General features: G+C 41.7%; 1 protein-coding gene across 2 annotated transcripts in view; it reads right to left on the bottom strand.

Annotated features, from left to right (window-relative positions):
• gpc3 (glypican 3) overlaps positions 1 to 18,468 on the bottom strand; it is a 167,928-nt gene that overhangs the window by 40,022 nt on the left and 109,438 nt on the right. For both annotated transcript variants that reach the window (XM_074674851.1, XM_074674852.1), the window contains 2 exons: positions 5,678 to 5,820; positions 5,117 to 5,242 (listed from right to left, as the gene is read on the bottom strand). In XM_074674851.1, the coding sequence (XP_074530952.1) occupies positions 5,117 to 5,242; positions 5,678 to 5,820 (269 nt within the window). The remainder of the gene's footprint in view (positions 1 to 5,116; positions 5,243 to 5,677; positions 5,821 to 18,468) is intronic.

Below are 18,468 nucleotides of genomic sequence, written 5' to 3' on the forward strand. Positions count from 1 at the left end.
CTCCATTTATCAGTCTTTCTCCCTCCTGTAAGTCAGACTTTTCATTAAACTCAAATTACATTTCCCCCAGTTATTTATTCTTCTTATTAGCAATGATCTCATCCCCTCTGCACCGCTAATTATCACATTAATAATGGAGAGAAATATGTGATCCATTATGAAGAAAAGAGGAAATATGGGCCGAGGATGGCGGATTAGAGGAGGAAGATTCAGAGTAACGATAAGGACACGAGGCAGCTTCGTGTTTCACATGACAGATGCCAGCAGCGTAATTTCACCAGGACAAAATGGAGAGTGTTTCACTGTTAATCTGTTTTTCTACCTCAGAAAATCTCAGCTGTCAGCTCTCAGTTTGCTATCTGATCATATCTGTGTTATTGTTTGCTGCTAGCTGAGCCAATCAGACCACTTAACTCCAGCGATAACCTAATCTAATCTCACACCAATTACCGCGCTATTAGGTACAGTCTGAGCGAGACGCCTCTCGCTTCAGAGTAAACATCAGGAGAGAAGTGACAGAGGAGTCCAGGTGTTGAGGGAACACATAATGAAGTCTGACACTCTTCACACCGCCTGATCACACCTTCATCCCCGTGGTGTGGAAGAAGGGTTACTGTTGTGAGCACACTTCTTCAGGCTGAATGTCACTGAGAGCAAAAATGAAACAAAGTACGGATGACGTCATGAGAGTAGCTGTAAGGCTCAGAGGGTGTAAATTACTGTGACACAGAGGGGGGGCAACAACTATGTTCTTATTTTGTAAACTAAATCAAAGCTGCCTGCAGGGTGTCTTTGTCTCCATGGTAGAAAAAGAAGAAATCACTCAGAGTGATGAATAATACAAGATCTGAAAAAGAAAACTTTAATGTCAAACTGAGAAAACTTTTTCTTCTGTTTGCCATCAGTGTGGATAAAGAATGGTGTTTACCTGTCTTTGTTGATGGTGGTGATGCTTTTGAACTGATAGTCTCCACCTCACTCTTTTTTCATTCATCTATTCCTCTGAATAGGACCAGCTTGAATTATTTGATCATCAATGTGATGGACTGCAGAGGAATTTGTCTGAAACCTCTTGGTGCCAATGAAATTCATTCATCTGTTTCAGGTTATTCACTGTCTTTAGGTCTAATGCCACTTTTAGCTTAGGGTTGTCAGTAAAACAGCACAATAGGTGGATTAATTCAGGGAGTTTTAATCCCCTTTGGAGATAAACTGTGAAGCTGTGCTGTAGGTGTGATCCAACTTTTCCAACTTTAAATTGCAAAAGTGTCAAAGTCGTAACTTTTTCCAGTCAGAATTAAACACAAACCATGTAAACGTGTAGTTTAAAGCAGAAATTAAAACACATCACTGTGTGCTAACATTGTGATACAGATCTGTGAAACTCAAAAGAAAGCTGTGCCAGGGCCTAGCCAGACTACTTAGCATCTGCATTTAACTGAATAATAATCTGACGAATAAACCAACAGCTGACGTGAAGAAAACAAGGTAAACTTCTGTAACTGCTGAGTCAGAATCATTTGAAGTCACACTAATCAGAGCATCTCACTGACAAATACACTGTCATAGACTCTAGAAGAGTAAAATTGTAAAATTGCTTTTTTTTAACCATATCTAATAAAAATGATTTTCATTTTATGTGGCTGTTCACTTTGAAAAATGAAAGCTAATATAGTTTAATTTAGGATGATAAAGACAGCTTTTTGTGACCAGGTGCGTGTCCACAGTGGTGGCTAGGAGCCCTGGTTAGCCTCACCAGGCGCCAACCCAAAATCCTGAGCTGTGATTAGTTATTGCCTTTGTCAGAGACGAGACTTCAGTATCAGAAATGTGGGCTGTGTTGTCACCAAAGTCTCTGTGATGTCACTCATCTGTTTCTGAAGCAGAGTTTTGAAGTCCATCGTTATCAGGTGCAATGCTGGAAACGTTGAAGTAGGGGTGCACTGATTGAGTTTTTTGGGTCTTGATACCAGTATTTGGGTTTTGATATGAGCCACTGATACCAGTTTTAAACCAACATTCTCTGTTCCTAAATATTAAACTAAGAAGTATGTTCTGACATTTTTTTTTGCTTCCAGCTCATTGAACTAAATTAAAGAATATATAAACTGACTGTTATCATTCTATGTGATCGCCAACTCTAACAGGTATTACAATTTTACTGTAAAGTTCAGCCGTGGATAAGTGGGGAATTAGAATTGCACATATTTCAGGTTAACATAAGAGTTATTGATGAAACAAGCGGGAAATAGAAACTAAATGCTGTAGTTTTTTTTCCTTCACAATTCCAGCTTTGCATGGAAAAATCATTTAAAAACAGAACACAGTGAAATTTTGTTACTTCAAGTTTGTTTTGTTATTGTTTAGATGGTCTGTCTTTGTACATTGAGCAGAGTTTGGCATTTTTGGGGGGCTTTTTTTTTAAAGAGAGTGTTAAAACAGTTAGCCTCATGTTGTATGGGAGAGACCAGAGAATGATTCTGAGAAAGACTGTAGATTTTTTGTCTTTCACTTGACCCTGTAAATGTTGCCACTCTTACAGCCTATGATAAACAGAAGGCTAGTGGTGCAGCCAGCTGGTGATTTAGAGCGCCACTCTTCAGTCAGTGCCATGAAAAACAGTTGCAGGTAAGTCTGTCCAATGCACTAAAACACAAACTCGAAAAACACTCAGAGAGCGTAGACCTCCATCATACATATTGTGATTGTCACCAACACTTGGTCCTACTTTAATGTTATACTTCCTTTCAGCAGACTGTCTGCTACAATGTGGTGTTAGTTGCAGGTTTGTAGGATAATTCAGTATCCGGAGTATTTCCAGGATCTGGAGAAATTATGGTGACCTTGTCTTGTATTGTTTTGCAAAGCAATCCGACCATTTATACACATATGGTGAAAACGGCCCTATCTCACAATGATAAAGAATCCTTTAAAAAATTCCTGGATCCAGATGGTGATCTGGATCACCTCCAAAATTTAATCACTTCTTTCTCATCCCATTTTGAACATTTCCTGAAAATGTCATCAAGATCCATTCATTAGTTTTTGAGTTATGTTGTTCACAAACAATCTTTCCCAAAACATAACCTCCTTGGCAGAGGTAAAAAGCAACAAAATCCACCTTAAAATCACTCACAGTAACAGTCGTAAATCAATCAGTTATATTTATTCTTTTAATTAGTGATCTATTAACTTTTGTAATTAAAGGCCCACCAAAGCGGAAATTCTGGCTCCCTGGCACATTGCTGTTGTAAACAGAGAGGACTATAGACTGGATTCAGATGGATCTTTCTTCTGGATCAGCCCTTTCTCACCAACACCATGTTTAACTTTTTCAGAACCAGCACAGACCTATACCTGAAATCAGGACTTGATTGGTGCATCAGTTAGAAATAAAGTCACCCCCTTTACAGTGAGTAATGTTAGAGATATGAGCTCTGAAGTAATTTTTTGTCCCAGACTGTAGAGATGTATACATTTCTGCTGTGGAGATCAGCTGCTTTGAATTTGTGTGTAGGTGGTTCAGGAGCCAGACTCATACAGAGGAACTGCAGTTTTTAGCACCTCTGTCTGGAGTTTATTTTCTGGAGCAGGAGGTTGCAGAACATTTTTGTGTGCACCTTTGCTCATAACTTTAGACAGATAGAGAGGGTAACCTATATGATTTGTGTATGTGTGTGTGTGTGTGTTTGGCCATCACAAGAAGTCTGTGCACGTCCCTGCCTGTGACCCCAAAGAGTCATACCTCAGCTTCAGATACTGTAAATAACACTCCCTGCCTCCTCTCACTGATTAATTTCTTTACACTCCCTACATTAAATCTTCACAGCTGACACAGCAGCTAATCTTTCACCACTGATCACACATAAATGAGTTTACATTGTTGTGAGATCCACAGGAGGACCAGAGATGTAATGCTTTGAGCTGACACAGCAGCACATCTGTTATCGCAGTGATCAGTGAAACGCTCTTTGATGTGGGGAGCGGTGTTACTCCTCTGATCTGGGCTCCAGGTGGGCTGGTAAACACACCTGATAGAGAGTGTCACATTATCGTTATAGATCACACATCAAGTATCGGTAACATTTAATACCCTCTATTGCTGAGTCCCTCCTAAAGCCAGTCTAATTTTATCTGCCTGAGACAATATGAGAGGGAGAGCCAAGTTTAGCTCTGGAGAAGGTCCTGTCTGGGAGGATAATGGAAGACGATCCAGAACAAATCTCAGAGTGAAAATGTACCTGGAGTGAATTTGGAGGCATATGCCCTCACAGATGACACAGGGAATTGCTTGCCGCGAGACACTGTAATCTCTCCATCATTTCCTGCCTCCCTGCTCCTTCCTATCGCACTGCCTGGTCCAGCTTGTAATCATCCCCTCGGGACAGCCTTGCACCTCGCCAACTTGATGTCCCCTCCAAAGACTGAGGCTTTTTTTTTTCATCTTTGTGACAGACTCTTCCAAATGTTGGAGCGAGCTCAGATTTATTTCTGTGTCCACTTTTGGAAATAAAAAGGGGGCAACACATTAACCTGTGGTGCTTCTCGTCAGAAATTTGCGCCTCTGCATTGATTAAATTCCGCACATAATTTACAAAGCAAGAAAGCAGAAAAGATGATATCAACACCTATCTAAGCTAAATTGAAGTTGGGGCGGGCTGTTGGAGCGGGGGGAGTTATGATGTGTGGAGGCAAAGGACAGAGGTGAAGTGAAATATCACAAAAAACCAAATGAGGTTCTGCAGGGTGCACGGGAGATGTTGGATGACGGAGGAGAGAACGATCGAAACAGCAATTAACTAAGCAAGAAGAAGGTGACAGCATGCCTGACATTAATAACATCCCATAGAGCCAAAGTCAAGATTTACACGCACACTCAGTGGGAGAGGGGCTCCTCTTGTGCAGCTCATCAGCTCTGGGCAAACTTACCCTTCACTTCACCTACACACTGGTGGACGTGCTGCTGGAGGAATGGGAATTGGAGAACCTGAGCACACTATTTCTGTAACCTGGCTTTTTAGTGACGCCTTTCTGCAGGCTGGAGGGTGGGTTTATCCACAGGTGCAGACAGGGCGTTATGTGTTTGAGAGCCTTTAATCAAAGAAAATCATCTCACCTATCTGTCATCTCCTGCCCGTTCCAGCAGAGGGAGTGGTTCGCCGGAGACGGCTCACGGCTGCACAGGGCCTCTCCAAGACCGCTGTAGAAGGAGCTGAAGCCCCTCAGGTTGGTTATGAACTCCCTGAGAAAGACAACGACAGGAAATGTTCATCAAAAGTAAAAAAGTGTAAACTATCTTACTGTGAAAGAAGAAGAGAAAAAGAAAGAGAAGGAAGAGTATGAAGATGAAGGACATAAGAGAGGACTCAGCTCTCTTGAGAAAAAGAGAGTGAAAGAGGCAGCAGTAAGCTGTGTCTCCTCTCCTAATTGACATTAATCTGGCCATTGTGCTGCCAAGGCAGTAGCCCTGCTGGGCATTATTACACTGCTCATTTAAGCCTGTTATTGTAAGGCGGCTGTTAAAAACACTTGAGCAGAGGAAAAACGAGTGTCAAGAAAAACTGTCCACAGTGTCAGGGACATTATACGTCTGTCAGGCACAGACCGTTTATTTCCCCAGTCCTGCTTCGTCAGCTGAAAGTCTCTCAGTCTGGATTATAGATCCTGATTTTCTCACCTGCGGAGACCAGCCAGAGTCTCATCAGAGTCCGGGGATGAGGACTGTGCCTTGCGGGCGTCTGAGGCGGCAGGAGGCTGAGGAGGAGAGGATGCCACGGAGCGAGAGGCCCGCTGAGGAGTGTGTCCACACATCCCGCTCACCTGCAGAGGAGAGAGGAAGGAAACAGGAGTGAGGGAGTGATTGGGCTCCCTGAAACCTCCTCACCCTGATTACGTGTGGTTGCTCCCAGGTCCTGGCCTTGGGACTGTTTATTGAAAGCACTAATAGCTCTGACGCTGCAGACTGTAAAGACCTGTCGACAGCCACGCTGCCAACCTTACTCAGCTGAGCTCCTCTGCAAATTGTCATATGTTTGGGAGTTTGTTTATTTTTGGGGGGATGAAAGCAGAGGGATTTGCATAACAAACAAGTCATTGTATCCTCTGCCAGCCGTTTCTGCCTTGTACGAATTTGTAATCATAACACTCCAAAATCACGAGCGTGAAAATGAGGCTTCTTCATTCCCCATATAAATGCCATTGTGTTTCCACGTGGGACAACACAACAATAATAAATAAGAAGTCCCTTCTCTGTCTCTTAGAGATAATGGACCTGGCACATTCTTTTCAGGTGCAATAAAAATGCAAATGGCTGTTAATGTTTAGCTTGTGGTTTAATGATTTGCCGGTGGTTTAATTTCCCCGGGGGATACTGGCCCGGGCTTAATTCTGCCATGTAATGTTCACAGCTAATTGTGCCCAGCTCCCCTCTAAGTGAATAGGCTGGCACCACTGCTGCTGAATACTGATGTGAGCAGATAGAGCAGCACTGGACATCTTTATCTGGTGGCAGCTCAAGGCCACATACACACACTCACTCACACACACACACACACACACGCTCACACACACAAAGATTCAGTCGCAGTAAAAGAAATGTTTCATTTTATGCCATTACTCATGTGAATATAACACACCACAGCACATTAATATGATAAACATGCAGCCCTGAATAATATACTCAGCAAACACACTCATGCAACGCACATACAAAAGAGTTTGCACACACACACACACACACACACACACACACACACACACACACACACACACACACACACACACACACACACACACACACACACACACACACACACACTCCAGTGAATGCTGACACATAGAAATCCTGATTGGTTGCAAGACAGAATCAACAGGATTAATCAATACAGCTTTGTTATCCAAGGATTGGCAACAGACAACTCAATCCATGCTCTACACACACACACACACACACACACACACACACACACAGAGTTATTACAGTTACAGATGCTTTAGTTTTCATGCTCATCCCTGATAGCCATCTCCTCTAACACTCCCCTTCAGTGTACTTGGGGAGATATCACACACACTTGCATTCACACACTTCAGCCCATTGTCTCTGCTATTCCATTCTCTCTTCAACATCTTCCTCTCGTGTAATTCTCTCGTTCCGCGGCGCCTGAAGCGAGTGCCGGTGCTCCCACAGGCCATGATTAATGTGATCGGAGCAGCGTTCCTCTTTTTGTTTGTGCGTTTCCTGGAAGCCGTGGGGGAATAGTGGCACAGGGGAAGACTGATTCAGCGCAAGGGCCCCTGTCCCCTCCTTCTTCCCCTTCTCCTTTCCCGTCCCCCCTCCCAAACCCACCAATTGTTTCTTGATTCTTCAAGGAAGGGGCTCATTAGTGAAGTATTAATATCACCCAGGGCTGGACTAACACAACCAACAGGAGAGTGTGCAGATAAAGGCTGGCTCAGCGTGAGAGCTGCAAAATATCTGCACACTTTTATCTGCCCTGAGCAGACTGGCTTTCTGAGAGATAGAGGTGCTGACAGCCAGTAATACAAAACACACACACACACACACACACACACAAATCACACTGCCCACATGCCGGTGCACTTGCACACCTGCATCTAAGGTCTAATGTGGCACTCTGCTTCTGCAAACACAGGGTAGAGATAGACTCCCAACAAATCTGTGGTAATGCACATGGATCCCGTCACCATTGACTGTATACAGAAAGAGAATTCATTTCTGAACATTAGGAGCTTTAAAGCCAAAAGATCAGAAGAAGCTGCTGCAGCAAAGCCATAAGCAGACATCTGGTCTGACAGTTAAAACCATAGACTGTATGGTCGTAGTGAGGTCTCCACAAAAACTGCTCCCCCTGGTGGCTGGCTGCGGTATAGGTCAAAAAAACATCTCCCAGCCTTTCCAGATGGGCTGTGGTCAAACTATAGAAAATTAATACACCTCATAGAAATGTTTCTCATTTGGTTGTTGTAGGCATTTGAAGATATCATTTGCTGCCTTGTATTCATGCTCTCTTTTTTCTGAAAAGTTTTGTTTTCATTAGTTATAAGAGGTTAAAAATGAGGCTTTACGTCACGTTTAACAATGATGATGACAGCTCCTGTTCTTGTGGGTTTTTTTTAAGAATTTTAAAATATAATAAAAATAAATACGATTTATATAGCGCCTATCAAGGATACTCAAAGATGCTTAGAATATAAAAAATAATTACTACTTTTGTCACCCGGTTCTACTCAGATTCTCTCATAGTCTCTACTGCACAGACTCTGGCTGCACAACTGCTTCAATGGCTGCACCTGTTAGCGGGTATTTTGGTTTCAAAACCGTACAATGGTAAATGGCAGAGCCACACTGTCCACTATAAATATAGTCTATGGTTAAAACTTGCATTAACTTGGGATGCACCAATCTGACTTTTTAATCCTGGTGCCAATAAAGATACTTGGGCTTTGGTATCAGACAATCCCAATATTGATCAGATAACTGAATTAATTCTACATTTACTGTTGCTTAATATGATGATGAGACTACAAATCCTGTTTTGGCAGCTTCAGGCTCATCGAACCAAAATAAAACAAAAACATATTTTATCTGACTGCATGATTATTTTATGGGATTATAAATGTTTAAATGTGCAGTTAGTACATCTCCAAATCTAACAGAAATAAAAATTTATCTGTGAACTTCAGCAATGGAAAGGGAGGGATTAAACTTGCACATAATGTAAGTAGTTTTCAGGGTTGTTGGTGAAATATCACTGACTGCTGAGCCACTAAAGGTATCTTCCTTCATGATGTTTTAGCTTTGCAAAGCAAGAGTGCACCAACCTACTGCTGATGAGCACAGAAGAGCATAGATCTGTCTATGGATCAATGTCAAATCTTACTTTTTCAGTTGGTAGCAGAACCAATACCAGGATCAGAGCATCCCTACATTTAACCTACTGATGGGGAGCTGCACAGTGGTACTGTGGTTAGCGCTGTTGCCTCACAGCAAGAAGGTCACCAGTTGGGATCCTGGTTCGAGCCTTTCTGTGTGGAGTTTGCATGTTCTCCTCTCTGAGCTTCCTTCCACAGTCCATAAACATGCTCATCAGGTTAACTGGGGATTCTAAAATTGCTTGTAGGTGTGAGTGAGTGCATGAGAGCTTGTCTGTCTCAGTGTGTCAGCTCTGGTGACCAGTCCAGGATGTACCCGTAGACTGTATAATTAATGTATGTAGTCTCCTCAATGTCACCCGTCTGTTTCTGAAAAGGACTTCTGAAGCAGGCTAAAGTCACTATATTGGTAGCGGCGGGGGCTTCATGTACAGCTAGGGGGCGCTCATAAGTCACAAGACCTTAGCTGCGCCTCTGATTGGGCGAGTTTGCGATACTAATATCCTCTAAACTGCTGAGTTAGAAAAAAATTCACCCCCCGCACAGTGTGTGCCAATAGTGAAATTAGTGATTCTGACAAGAGACGTTTTTTGAACCAGGCTGTAAAAAGATTAATTTTGTGCTGTGAAAAAAACTTTTTTTGGCTTGGTGTTTATGTGTCTTCCGCTACTTCTGGAGCCAGCCTCAAGCGGACACTCGAGAAACAGCAGATTTTAGTACTTCCACACAGTCTCATATTCTTAGATTGAAGGTTGCTGCTTGGGTGCACCCCACCTTTGCCCTGTGACAGCTGGGGTGGGCCCCGAGCCACCCGCGACCTTGAACAGGATAAGTTGTAGGAAATAAATAAATAAATGATAAAATGTTAATCATCCCTCAGATCGGTAAAGTTGGCATCAGAACAGATTCTTGAAGCAGACACTTATGGGTAAGGAAAGTTCTTTCATTGACTTATGAGTTTTTTCCTGTTTCTCTTGCTGCAATCTCCTCTTCTCTGTAATCTGGCACAGAGTGCTGCAGGAGCTGTGTTTGTCAGTCAACCCTCTTTTTAATATTCAATAATTAATTTAAACTAAATTAATAAATCTGGGCGATAAGCACAAACTAAAATGATGGAATTTATTTGGAGTGTTTCTTAATTTTTCTAGTTTGACCTACATTTCATCTATTAACATGATAGACCCTGCAGCCGGTCCACAGAGGAGACTATAAGTCTTTCAGCTTTACAGTTAGTGAACATTTAAAGCCCTTATTTAAATATGATACCTTCATTGATCTGATGCTTGAAGTAATGATTACAGTATAGCATTAATGTTTCCATAAAGCATTACTCATGAAGAGTTTCAGCAGGAGTGGTGATACGCTGAGAGCTGTAAAGGTGGCAGAGTGCCAAGTACAGCTGTGACAACAGACAGGAGAGAATATCTGGTGAGTAATGGTTGTGTTCAAAGGGAGTCCAGGCTCATGGGAGAGACTGAGTCAGCACTCAGCCCTCCTCCTCCTCCTCCCTCCTCCTCCCTTTGACAGCAAATTAACTGGTGTGCACACATTACAGACATCCTATTTCAGATAAGCCCTTAAACTTCACCTCTCGCGGTGAAGTAAATACAAGAAGAGGAGTCTCTCTCCATACATAAGGAGCAGAGTAATACCAGACAGCCAGCATAGATTTGTTTTCATACAGATGTTGTGCTGCCTGTGATGAGGATGAGTTACAATATGGTGCATATCTTTCAGTTTCATGAGGTGTACTCGGTTCTTTCATCTCTTCAACTGTTGTTTTATTTAACCACGCTATGAAAAGATAAATCAAAGAGTTTCAAGCTTTGATCTTTAATGTGCTGAGAAATTAAACGTCATCTGAGCTTAAAAACTTAAACTACAGTGGTTGACGTGCTATGATCATGTGTTTGGGGCTGACTGTAATATAACACCTTCAGTAGGGATGATGTTACCATAAAGCTTTCTCATAGTCTTGGAGTTTCTGTGGGCTTGTATAAACCAACTATTGCAAAATTATGCAAGGACCCTCTTAAAAATGTAGGATTCTTTTCTTTTCTTTTTGCCCTTTTATTAAATAAGCAAAATGAGTGCTGTTTTTGCCATTTTGTAGAGGTCATACATAAAAAAGCTGAGCCATGCACCCTATATGGGATCCAAGAAGTGGCATGTGCAGAGTAAGGATGCCCCAACAGTTTTTTTGACTTTGATCCTATTAGAATTTTTCACGTTTGCCCATATTTATCCGATCCGATCCAATACCAATACCTTTCCCTGATGAATCCTTTACTCCGTTAATTGATTCCAGTTAAATGATGGATCATATTTGTTGTATTAAAATGAGCCCTGTTGGCACCTCCACGAGGAACACTCACTTCACAAATGTTGTAAGACACTGTTTTACTATCATTTCTTTCCAAAGAGAAGTAGTCCCACACAACAGACATGTTTGCAACGTGGTCTGATTTACAGCAGCCATAAAGCGTGACGGCACTGAAAACATGTGAAAACTGGATCGGTCCCATACAAAGCGCCGATACCAATCAGTATATTGGATTGGGACATCCCGAGTGCAGAGGAAATCAAACAGGACCCAGGTCTGAGCCCTGGGGTGCACCTCATGTACACTGAGCACATAGGAGGGCAGAGTGGTGAATGGTCACAGAGAAATCCCAGCTTAACAAAGAGGCGGCAAACCAGTCAAGGCCTGACCCTGTTAAACCAACCTGATCCTGAAGCTTACAAAGGAGAACAGAGTGGTCAGCCTCTAAAAGCTTTTCTGTGAGTGTCTACAAGTTCCTCAGCATCACTGCACACAAAGGATGTCATTTTAACCCTGACCAGAGCTCTTTCTGTAGTGTGCTTCAGATGAAAAGTGTCATCAAGGACCGACACAAGCTGTTCAAGCACACGGCCCTGCCCCAGAGAGCTGTTAACAATGTCAAGCCTTTTGACCCTGAAGACCACATAAATAAATGATGATGAGTTTTCTTTTAAAGACCAGGAAAAAATAGTGGTTACACAAAGAGTGTGTTTGGTAGACAGCTGTGACCCCTACAATGACGGTTTGCTGAAGTGGTTTAAATTTATCATGGTCCTGACAGTTTGATACTGGAGGACGGAAAGCCTGGAAATATTTCACAGTAATCTTTTGAGAAGAGTACTTCTTGGGTTGGAGCAGAGTTCACCAATCTATTGGCTGTATCTGATGAAACTCTGGGACTCCTCTTGTGAAAAACAAGACGTTCTTTTCTAATTTAGTTCAGGAACAAATACAAGATGTTCTTTCATTTCAGCAAAAAAAACTTTGACCTGTTCTCAGTCTTCTGACTGACAATTTCTTTTTCAAATATTGGATTTTTTTTCATAAAGTTACTGACACGTCCACTCCAGCTCATATTGTTAAATGTTGAATGCTCCTGAGAATTAAACAATATGATCTTTAATGTAAAAACAAATTGAATTACCTTTTTTCCCCATTAATAATTATTTCTTTTTATCTTTTGCAAAACATTTTAACATATTTTCACACATTTTAAATTTGTGGTTCTTAACTCTTGCTGTACATCATATCTATTTTACCTCCAGAGTTCTTTTGCAATAGAAAGATTGACAGGATATCCCAGCAGGGGTCCACAAGTGTGGCTGTCTAGTGGTCATTTTGAGACGGTTTCCACCAAGTTTCCACCAAGTAGTCCGGATCGGTTCAGTACGGTTTTCCTCTCTGTGATTGGCATGTAGCTCTCTGATACTAAGTGCAATCAAGCTTTGTTTCAGAGAAGACTGTGTGCCGCCAGGAGAAATACAGCCGCTGTCGGGGTAACTGACGATTCTTTTGACCAATCAATGGTCTGCAGTGTGTTGCTCCACCTTACGAGATCGGATTGGTTCAGTCTGGCACCCATACGAAAGGGTCCCAAAAAGTGGGACAGCTCGTCTCGGTTATTTGAGGATCTGTCCCAGGATGAGTCAGTGGAAAAGCAAGAAAATGCACACCTGAGACAAACAGAAACAGTCTGCTTGGTGGAAACGCAGCTTTGAAGTCTAAGAAAAATGACTTGCAGTTAAATCTACTGACCACTGAATGAAGCTCAAAGGAGTGCAGCAGCAGAGAGCACTCTGGAGGCTGACATGAAGTTTCACCATAGAGACCGTTGCATCGCAGAAAATAATTTTTGAACATTTCTCTCCTGCAGTGACCACCGCATCTTGTTGGTCTCTGAAAACCTCTAACCGAATCGTTTCCAGGCCTGACTCTGCTCTTTATGACAACTTGATGTTACAGTTAAATAAAAATTGAGCCTGCATCATTACAGAGTGTTTTATTCTGAAAACCAACCAGATGTCTTGATGTTGTCTAAATGTCTGACTTCATGTCGAACTTGTTCTTCTCTGTGCTAATTTTGCTAAAGTGAGGAGGACCTCAGCCTGTCGGGTCTGAAAAAGAGCTGGAACATGATGGAGCAGAGCTGAGGCAATACATTGGGAGCTGGAGAGGACAAGAAACATGTCTGATGGATTTTAGCTCTGAAGCAACTGTTATGTTATCACCACTGATTTTGAACGCACATGCCTCCTGTTAAATTCACTTTATTTGCATCAACAGGCTCATGTGGACAACAGATGTGACACTTTTGTCTTTTTACAACTTCCTTGTCTCCAAATGAGACGATATTTCTACAGTCTTTATCTAACTGACACAGTGTGAGTGTTCTGTATATCTCATGTGCTTCAATTTCTATAATGGCTAACAGAGTGTGGTGAGGTCTTCTTATACAAGTCTATAATCAGGATGTAAACATGTAGATCATATTGGCAGTTTAATTATGTGGATATGAAGCAATGCACCATGATCTCCTCGCAAAGAGTTTCAGGCAAAGCTTTGCTTCTTTCAGACACATCTTCAGATCTCAGTCGTCTTTTCATCTGGATTCATTCATTCAGTAAACCCACAGGTTCAGAAAAGCACTCTTGGCTCTACATTAATAAGATCAACAAAACCTTGATGAAAACTATTTGTTTAGATTGTAGTCAAAGCTGGATTATGAATGCCTGACCTCAAACATATTGGGAAATAATGCTGAACTTAATTAAAGATGGTAATCGCATTAAAACAGATGAGTAAACTGCAGATTTCAGGCTCATTTAAAACGAGGAGCCAATGTTCCAGCATCAAGGTGGAAGAGATTTTGATAGGAAAAAATATTTTTCACACTCTTCACTCAGCGTTCTGAAAAATGCTGCAGCATTTAGCGCGTCGGAAAGCTATTACAGCTGGATGTCTTCCTGATTTTATAGACAGTGTTCAGAAACAGATGAGACTGTGGGATGTTGGTCTGAAGAAGGTACAGCATGTTTTCTTGAAAGTGGGATGAAAAACAGGTCTAAGGATGTAATATTTTCTCAGGGCCAAATCCTCGGCTTTACTTTAGGATAGTAGTAGAATAAATGCTACTTTAGATTAGCTGTAGCTGTTGAACAGAAATGTGAAACCAAGATTTCTGATTTGGTATCGTAGCTTGTTAGTGGTCAGTTCTGTCCACTTCAGGTCCTTCTGTGCCAAGCTCTGTTGGGATTCTATTTCCCATAATCACCCGCTCACAATATATTATCACTTAATTGCGTACTGCAACACCCTCAAATAAAACTTGATCCTCATTGTTGCTTTTGTTTCATTTGGACAGATCCAGAGCCCTTTTGTCTGAGGCTTAAATCTGCAGACAGCTGGACCCAGTGGTGTGTTTGGTAGAGATGCATGATATCAATTGATATCAATTAATTATTAGTTGTTTTTTTTTGTAATCATTACCTTAGCCTAGGAGGTTATGTTTTGGGGAGAGTGTGTCCGTCTGTCTGTTTGAGTGTTAGTCTGTGAACAACATAACTCAAAAACTAATAAACAGATCTTGATGAAATTTCTGGAAATGTTCAAAATGGGAAATGGAAGAAGCATAGACTGTAAAAAAAAATGGACATCATCTTGCTCAGCTCAAAGTGAGGTCTCAACAAAAACTGCTCCCCCTGGTGGATGGCAGCAGTATACATTAAAAAATCCGGCTTTCCATCCATTCCAGATGGGCTGTGGTCAAATTTTAAAAAATGAATACTCCTTGTAGAAATGTTTCTCACGTCAGATTGATGTGGTGATTTGAAGATAACATTTGGCTGTCTTGTATTCAAGTCCTCTTTTTCCTGAAAAGTTTCATTTTCATTAGTTATACGAGGTTAAAAAAAATAGACTTAACGTAACGTTTAACAATGAATGACAGCTGCCGTTCTCGTGTATTTTTTTCAGGGATTGTAAAAATGTCGGGAGGTAGAGTCAAGAAGAGATAAGACTCTTGAAAGAAAAAAAATAATCATTAATTTTGTCACCCAGCTCCACTTAGATTCTCCAAGAATCCCTCACAGTCTCTACTGCGCAGACTCTGGCTGCACAACTGCTACAATGGCTGCGCCTGTGACAGGCTTCAAAACCGTACAATGATAAATGGCGGAACCACACTGTCTACTCAGTCTATGGGAAGAAGTGATTCAATTTTGGAGCTGATCCAGATAACCGTCTGAATCCAGGACTTTTTAAAAGATTCGTTATCATTGTGAGATAGAGCCGTTTTCACCATATGTGTATATAACTCCATGATAAATGGTCAGATTGCTTTGTAAAACAATACAAGACAAAGTCACCATCATTTATGACAGATGTAAAACTAGATCCAGATCCTGGCGATATTCTAGATACTAAGATCCAGAATATGAAATATGTACTGGGTCATCATAATTTTCAACACTGTCAGGTAACAATTAAAACTAACACCAAATTGTAGCAGACAGTCTGCTGAAAGGGAGTATAACATTAAAGTAGGACTAAAGTGTTGTGTGACAATCACAATATGCTTGGTGGAGGTCTGTGCTCTCTGAGTGATTTTCTGTTTTTTATTCTAATAATTCAATTTTATCTTATAAAAACACCGAAAATAAATGATTTAATTTGTGTATTCAAAAGCTTTCATGTTCCAACAAAGTCGATGGAGTGTGAAGCACAGAGAACTGGGACAAGTACAGCGAGAGTAAAACGGAGTCTGAAGCATCTCTTGAAAACTGTCATCCACCATACAAGACATGACTTGTATGACTGAATGCTGGGATGCTTTTAGAGAAAAAATAAAAATCAAGAGTCTGATCTGTGGCCTCTGCTCGTCTCCTTGATGAAGCAACAGTTGGCTGTCGACTCATTGATTTGATGAATAAAGGAGCTGATAGGATGTTTGAAGTTGACAAAATATGTCAGGAAGTCACACGAACATGAGTTGGAAACAAATCACTCCACTGTGTCAGGTATGAAATCAAAAACAGCTCATGTACTCAGGTACAGCTGCTCTGATCTTGGTCAGATTCATCATATTTCCCCCTCAACCTACTTCCTGTCTTCTTTTCAGCCGAGGGGTCGCACTGTGATGGATGTCTCCTGCACACTCTCTTGTCCTCCTTCCCCTTGGGCTCACTCTTCACACTCCCCCCTCCATTCTTCTTCTCTTTTCTCTCCCTCACTTTGTCATCCCTCCTCTCTTTCTCCTCAGTAACTGGTAAAAATAGAGCTTCATAAATCATGCATCTTCTCTCACAGCGCCGCGTAAGAAGCAAGGAGAAGAAATAAATGGTGGGGATGAAAGCGAGAGAAGGATGTTGAGGAGGAGATGTAGAGATGGAGGTGGATGACATCAAACTCCAGGAGAGGGCTGAGAAGTTGACAGGGGAATAGATTGAAGCTGCGGGGCTCTTGGCTGCCCTCTCCGTCTCTCTGAACATGGGTTGATTCACGCCGGAGCTGCACCGGATGGAGGAAATGAATGTTAACATGCTGGGGGAGTGAGCTGGCAGAGGATGAGTGGTCATCTCCCGGGTAGAGAAACATGTTTCAGGTCCACTGAGAGGAGAAAAGATGTCTCTCTCACAGCTCGAGGACTCTTTACTCTAGAGTCCATCACTTTTTCACTTTTGGTAGCAGGGGTCTGAACCCTCACTGGAGGGGGTTAAGTAAGAGATACTGACCCCAGCTGCAGCTCTCACAATCACATGACTCACCAAACAGGATGAAGAGCTCCACTGATCCACTTTGTTACAACAAAACTGAAGTAACAGATCTGAAGTGTCACTTCTCAAGGTTCACAGCCAGAAACTCTTATCTCAAAGACAACAGAGGCTTTAAGATACTTCAGTCTTACTTCTTTTTGTTAACACTTAGTTTTTCATCATTTACAAATAAAACTCATCTTTCTGGAGTGCAGATGGCTTGGTGGTTTAGGTCACGCTGCATGAGGTTCGCCCTCACGCAAGTGACCTGGGTCCGAATCCAGCCTATGGCCTCTTTCCTGCATGTCACCCCCCGATCTCACGCTGTATCCTGCCCTATCCACTGTCCTCTCTACTATCCAATTAAAGGCATAGAAAAATAAATTAGAAAAATTCTTCTTATCGCTGAACTTTCTAACCCAAAACAACAAACAAAAGAGAGAGAAGTTAAGAAAGAAGAGAGAAACTACAGAGAAATATGTTCAGTTATCTTGCTTCACTGTTGAGTCATGGATGATAAATAACACAGAGCCAAAAACAGGCTCATCTTTCTCAATCAATGTATAAACACTCAGCTTTTAAAAGCTCATCCATTTTATTGTTTCCCTTCTCCCTGTTCTCTTCCTTCTGTATCAGTCTTTATTATTACCCAACTTTTTTACTGATCTTCCAGCTGTGTCAGAGGCTTGGTCTCACCATGGAGGGATTCTATTTCCCATAACGACCTGTGAAAAAACTCTCCTCGGAGTCTGAAATGGCATCATGAAGTCCTCTTACACAGACAAATGCTCAGTCCTGAACCTTAACTGACAATATTCCAGACAGACCCAGGTGATGTGGGTGTTTCATCGAGAACGTCCTTGGCTGGTTCTCATTGTATGGCTCAGGTAGATGCTTCTTTGTGTCCCTTGGACTGAAGCATGTCAGGGACACAAAGAAGGGACAATGACTTGTTTAAGGGACACAAAGATAATGTGACCAAACAACTCCAGGGATTATCCTGCCACTACTTTGCTAATGATATCTAATCAAATGTTTCCTTAAAGCCTAAAGGGGCTGTGAGGAGTTTGAAAGTGATCTTTAAAAATCTCCCTTCTAGATATATGCCTGATCGTAATCCACATTTTAAAATGAGATTATCAGCACCAATATTACTGGTTACAGGTTATTTGAAATTGCTTCTTTTTAGCTTCCAGTTCGGGTTGACCAGGACTGGATTGATTTACAGCTCGTCTAAGCCTCCATGACAACACCACACTGGCTGTCGAAGTTTAGTTGTGAGAAGAGATGAAACACAGATATCTGTGTTTTTCTCTACTAAAAATGATTTCTGTGATTAATTTTGTAGTGATAGTGGAAACAGGAGCCTAACTGTCAGACAGAAAAAGGACAGAAGAGCAGAAGAAAGATAAACAGGAGAGTGATACAACCTGAGCTAAAGCCTAATTAGCCTTTAGCTTGGGTTGTATCACTCTTTAACACAGGTGCTAATGTCCATTCCAA

The sequence above is a fragment of the Halichoeres trimaculatus genome, unplaced genomic scaffold (genome assembly GCF_033239565.1).
Source record: "Halichoeres trimaculatus isolate MK-OKI-2021-1 unplaced genomic scaffold, fHalTri1.1 fHalTri1_scaffold_7, whole genome shotgun sequence".
Classification (NCBI taxonomy): Eukaryota; Metazoa; Chordata; class Actinopteri; order Labriformes; family Labridae; genus Halichoeres; species Halichoeres trimaculatus.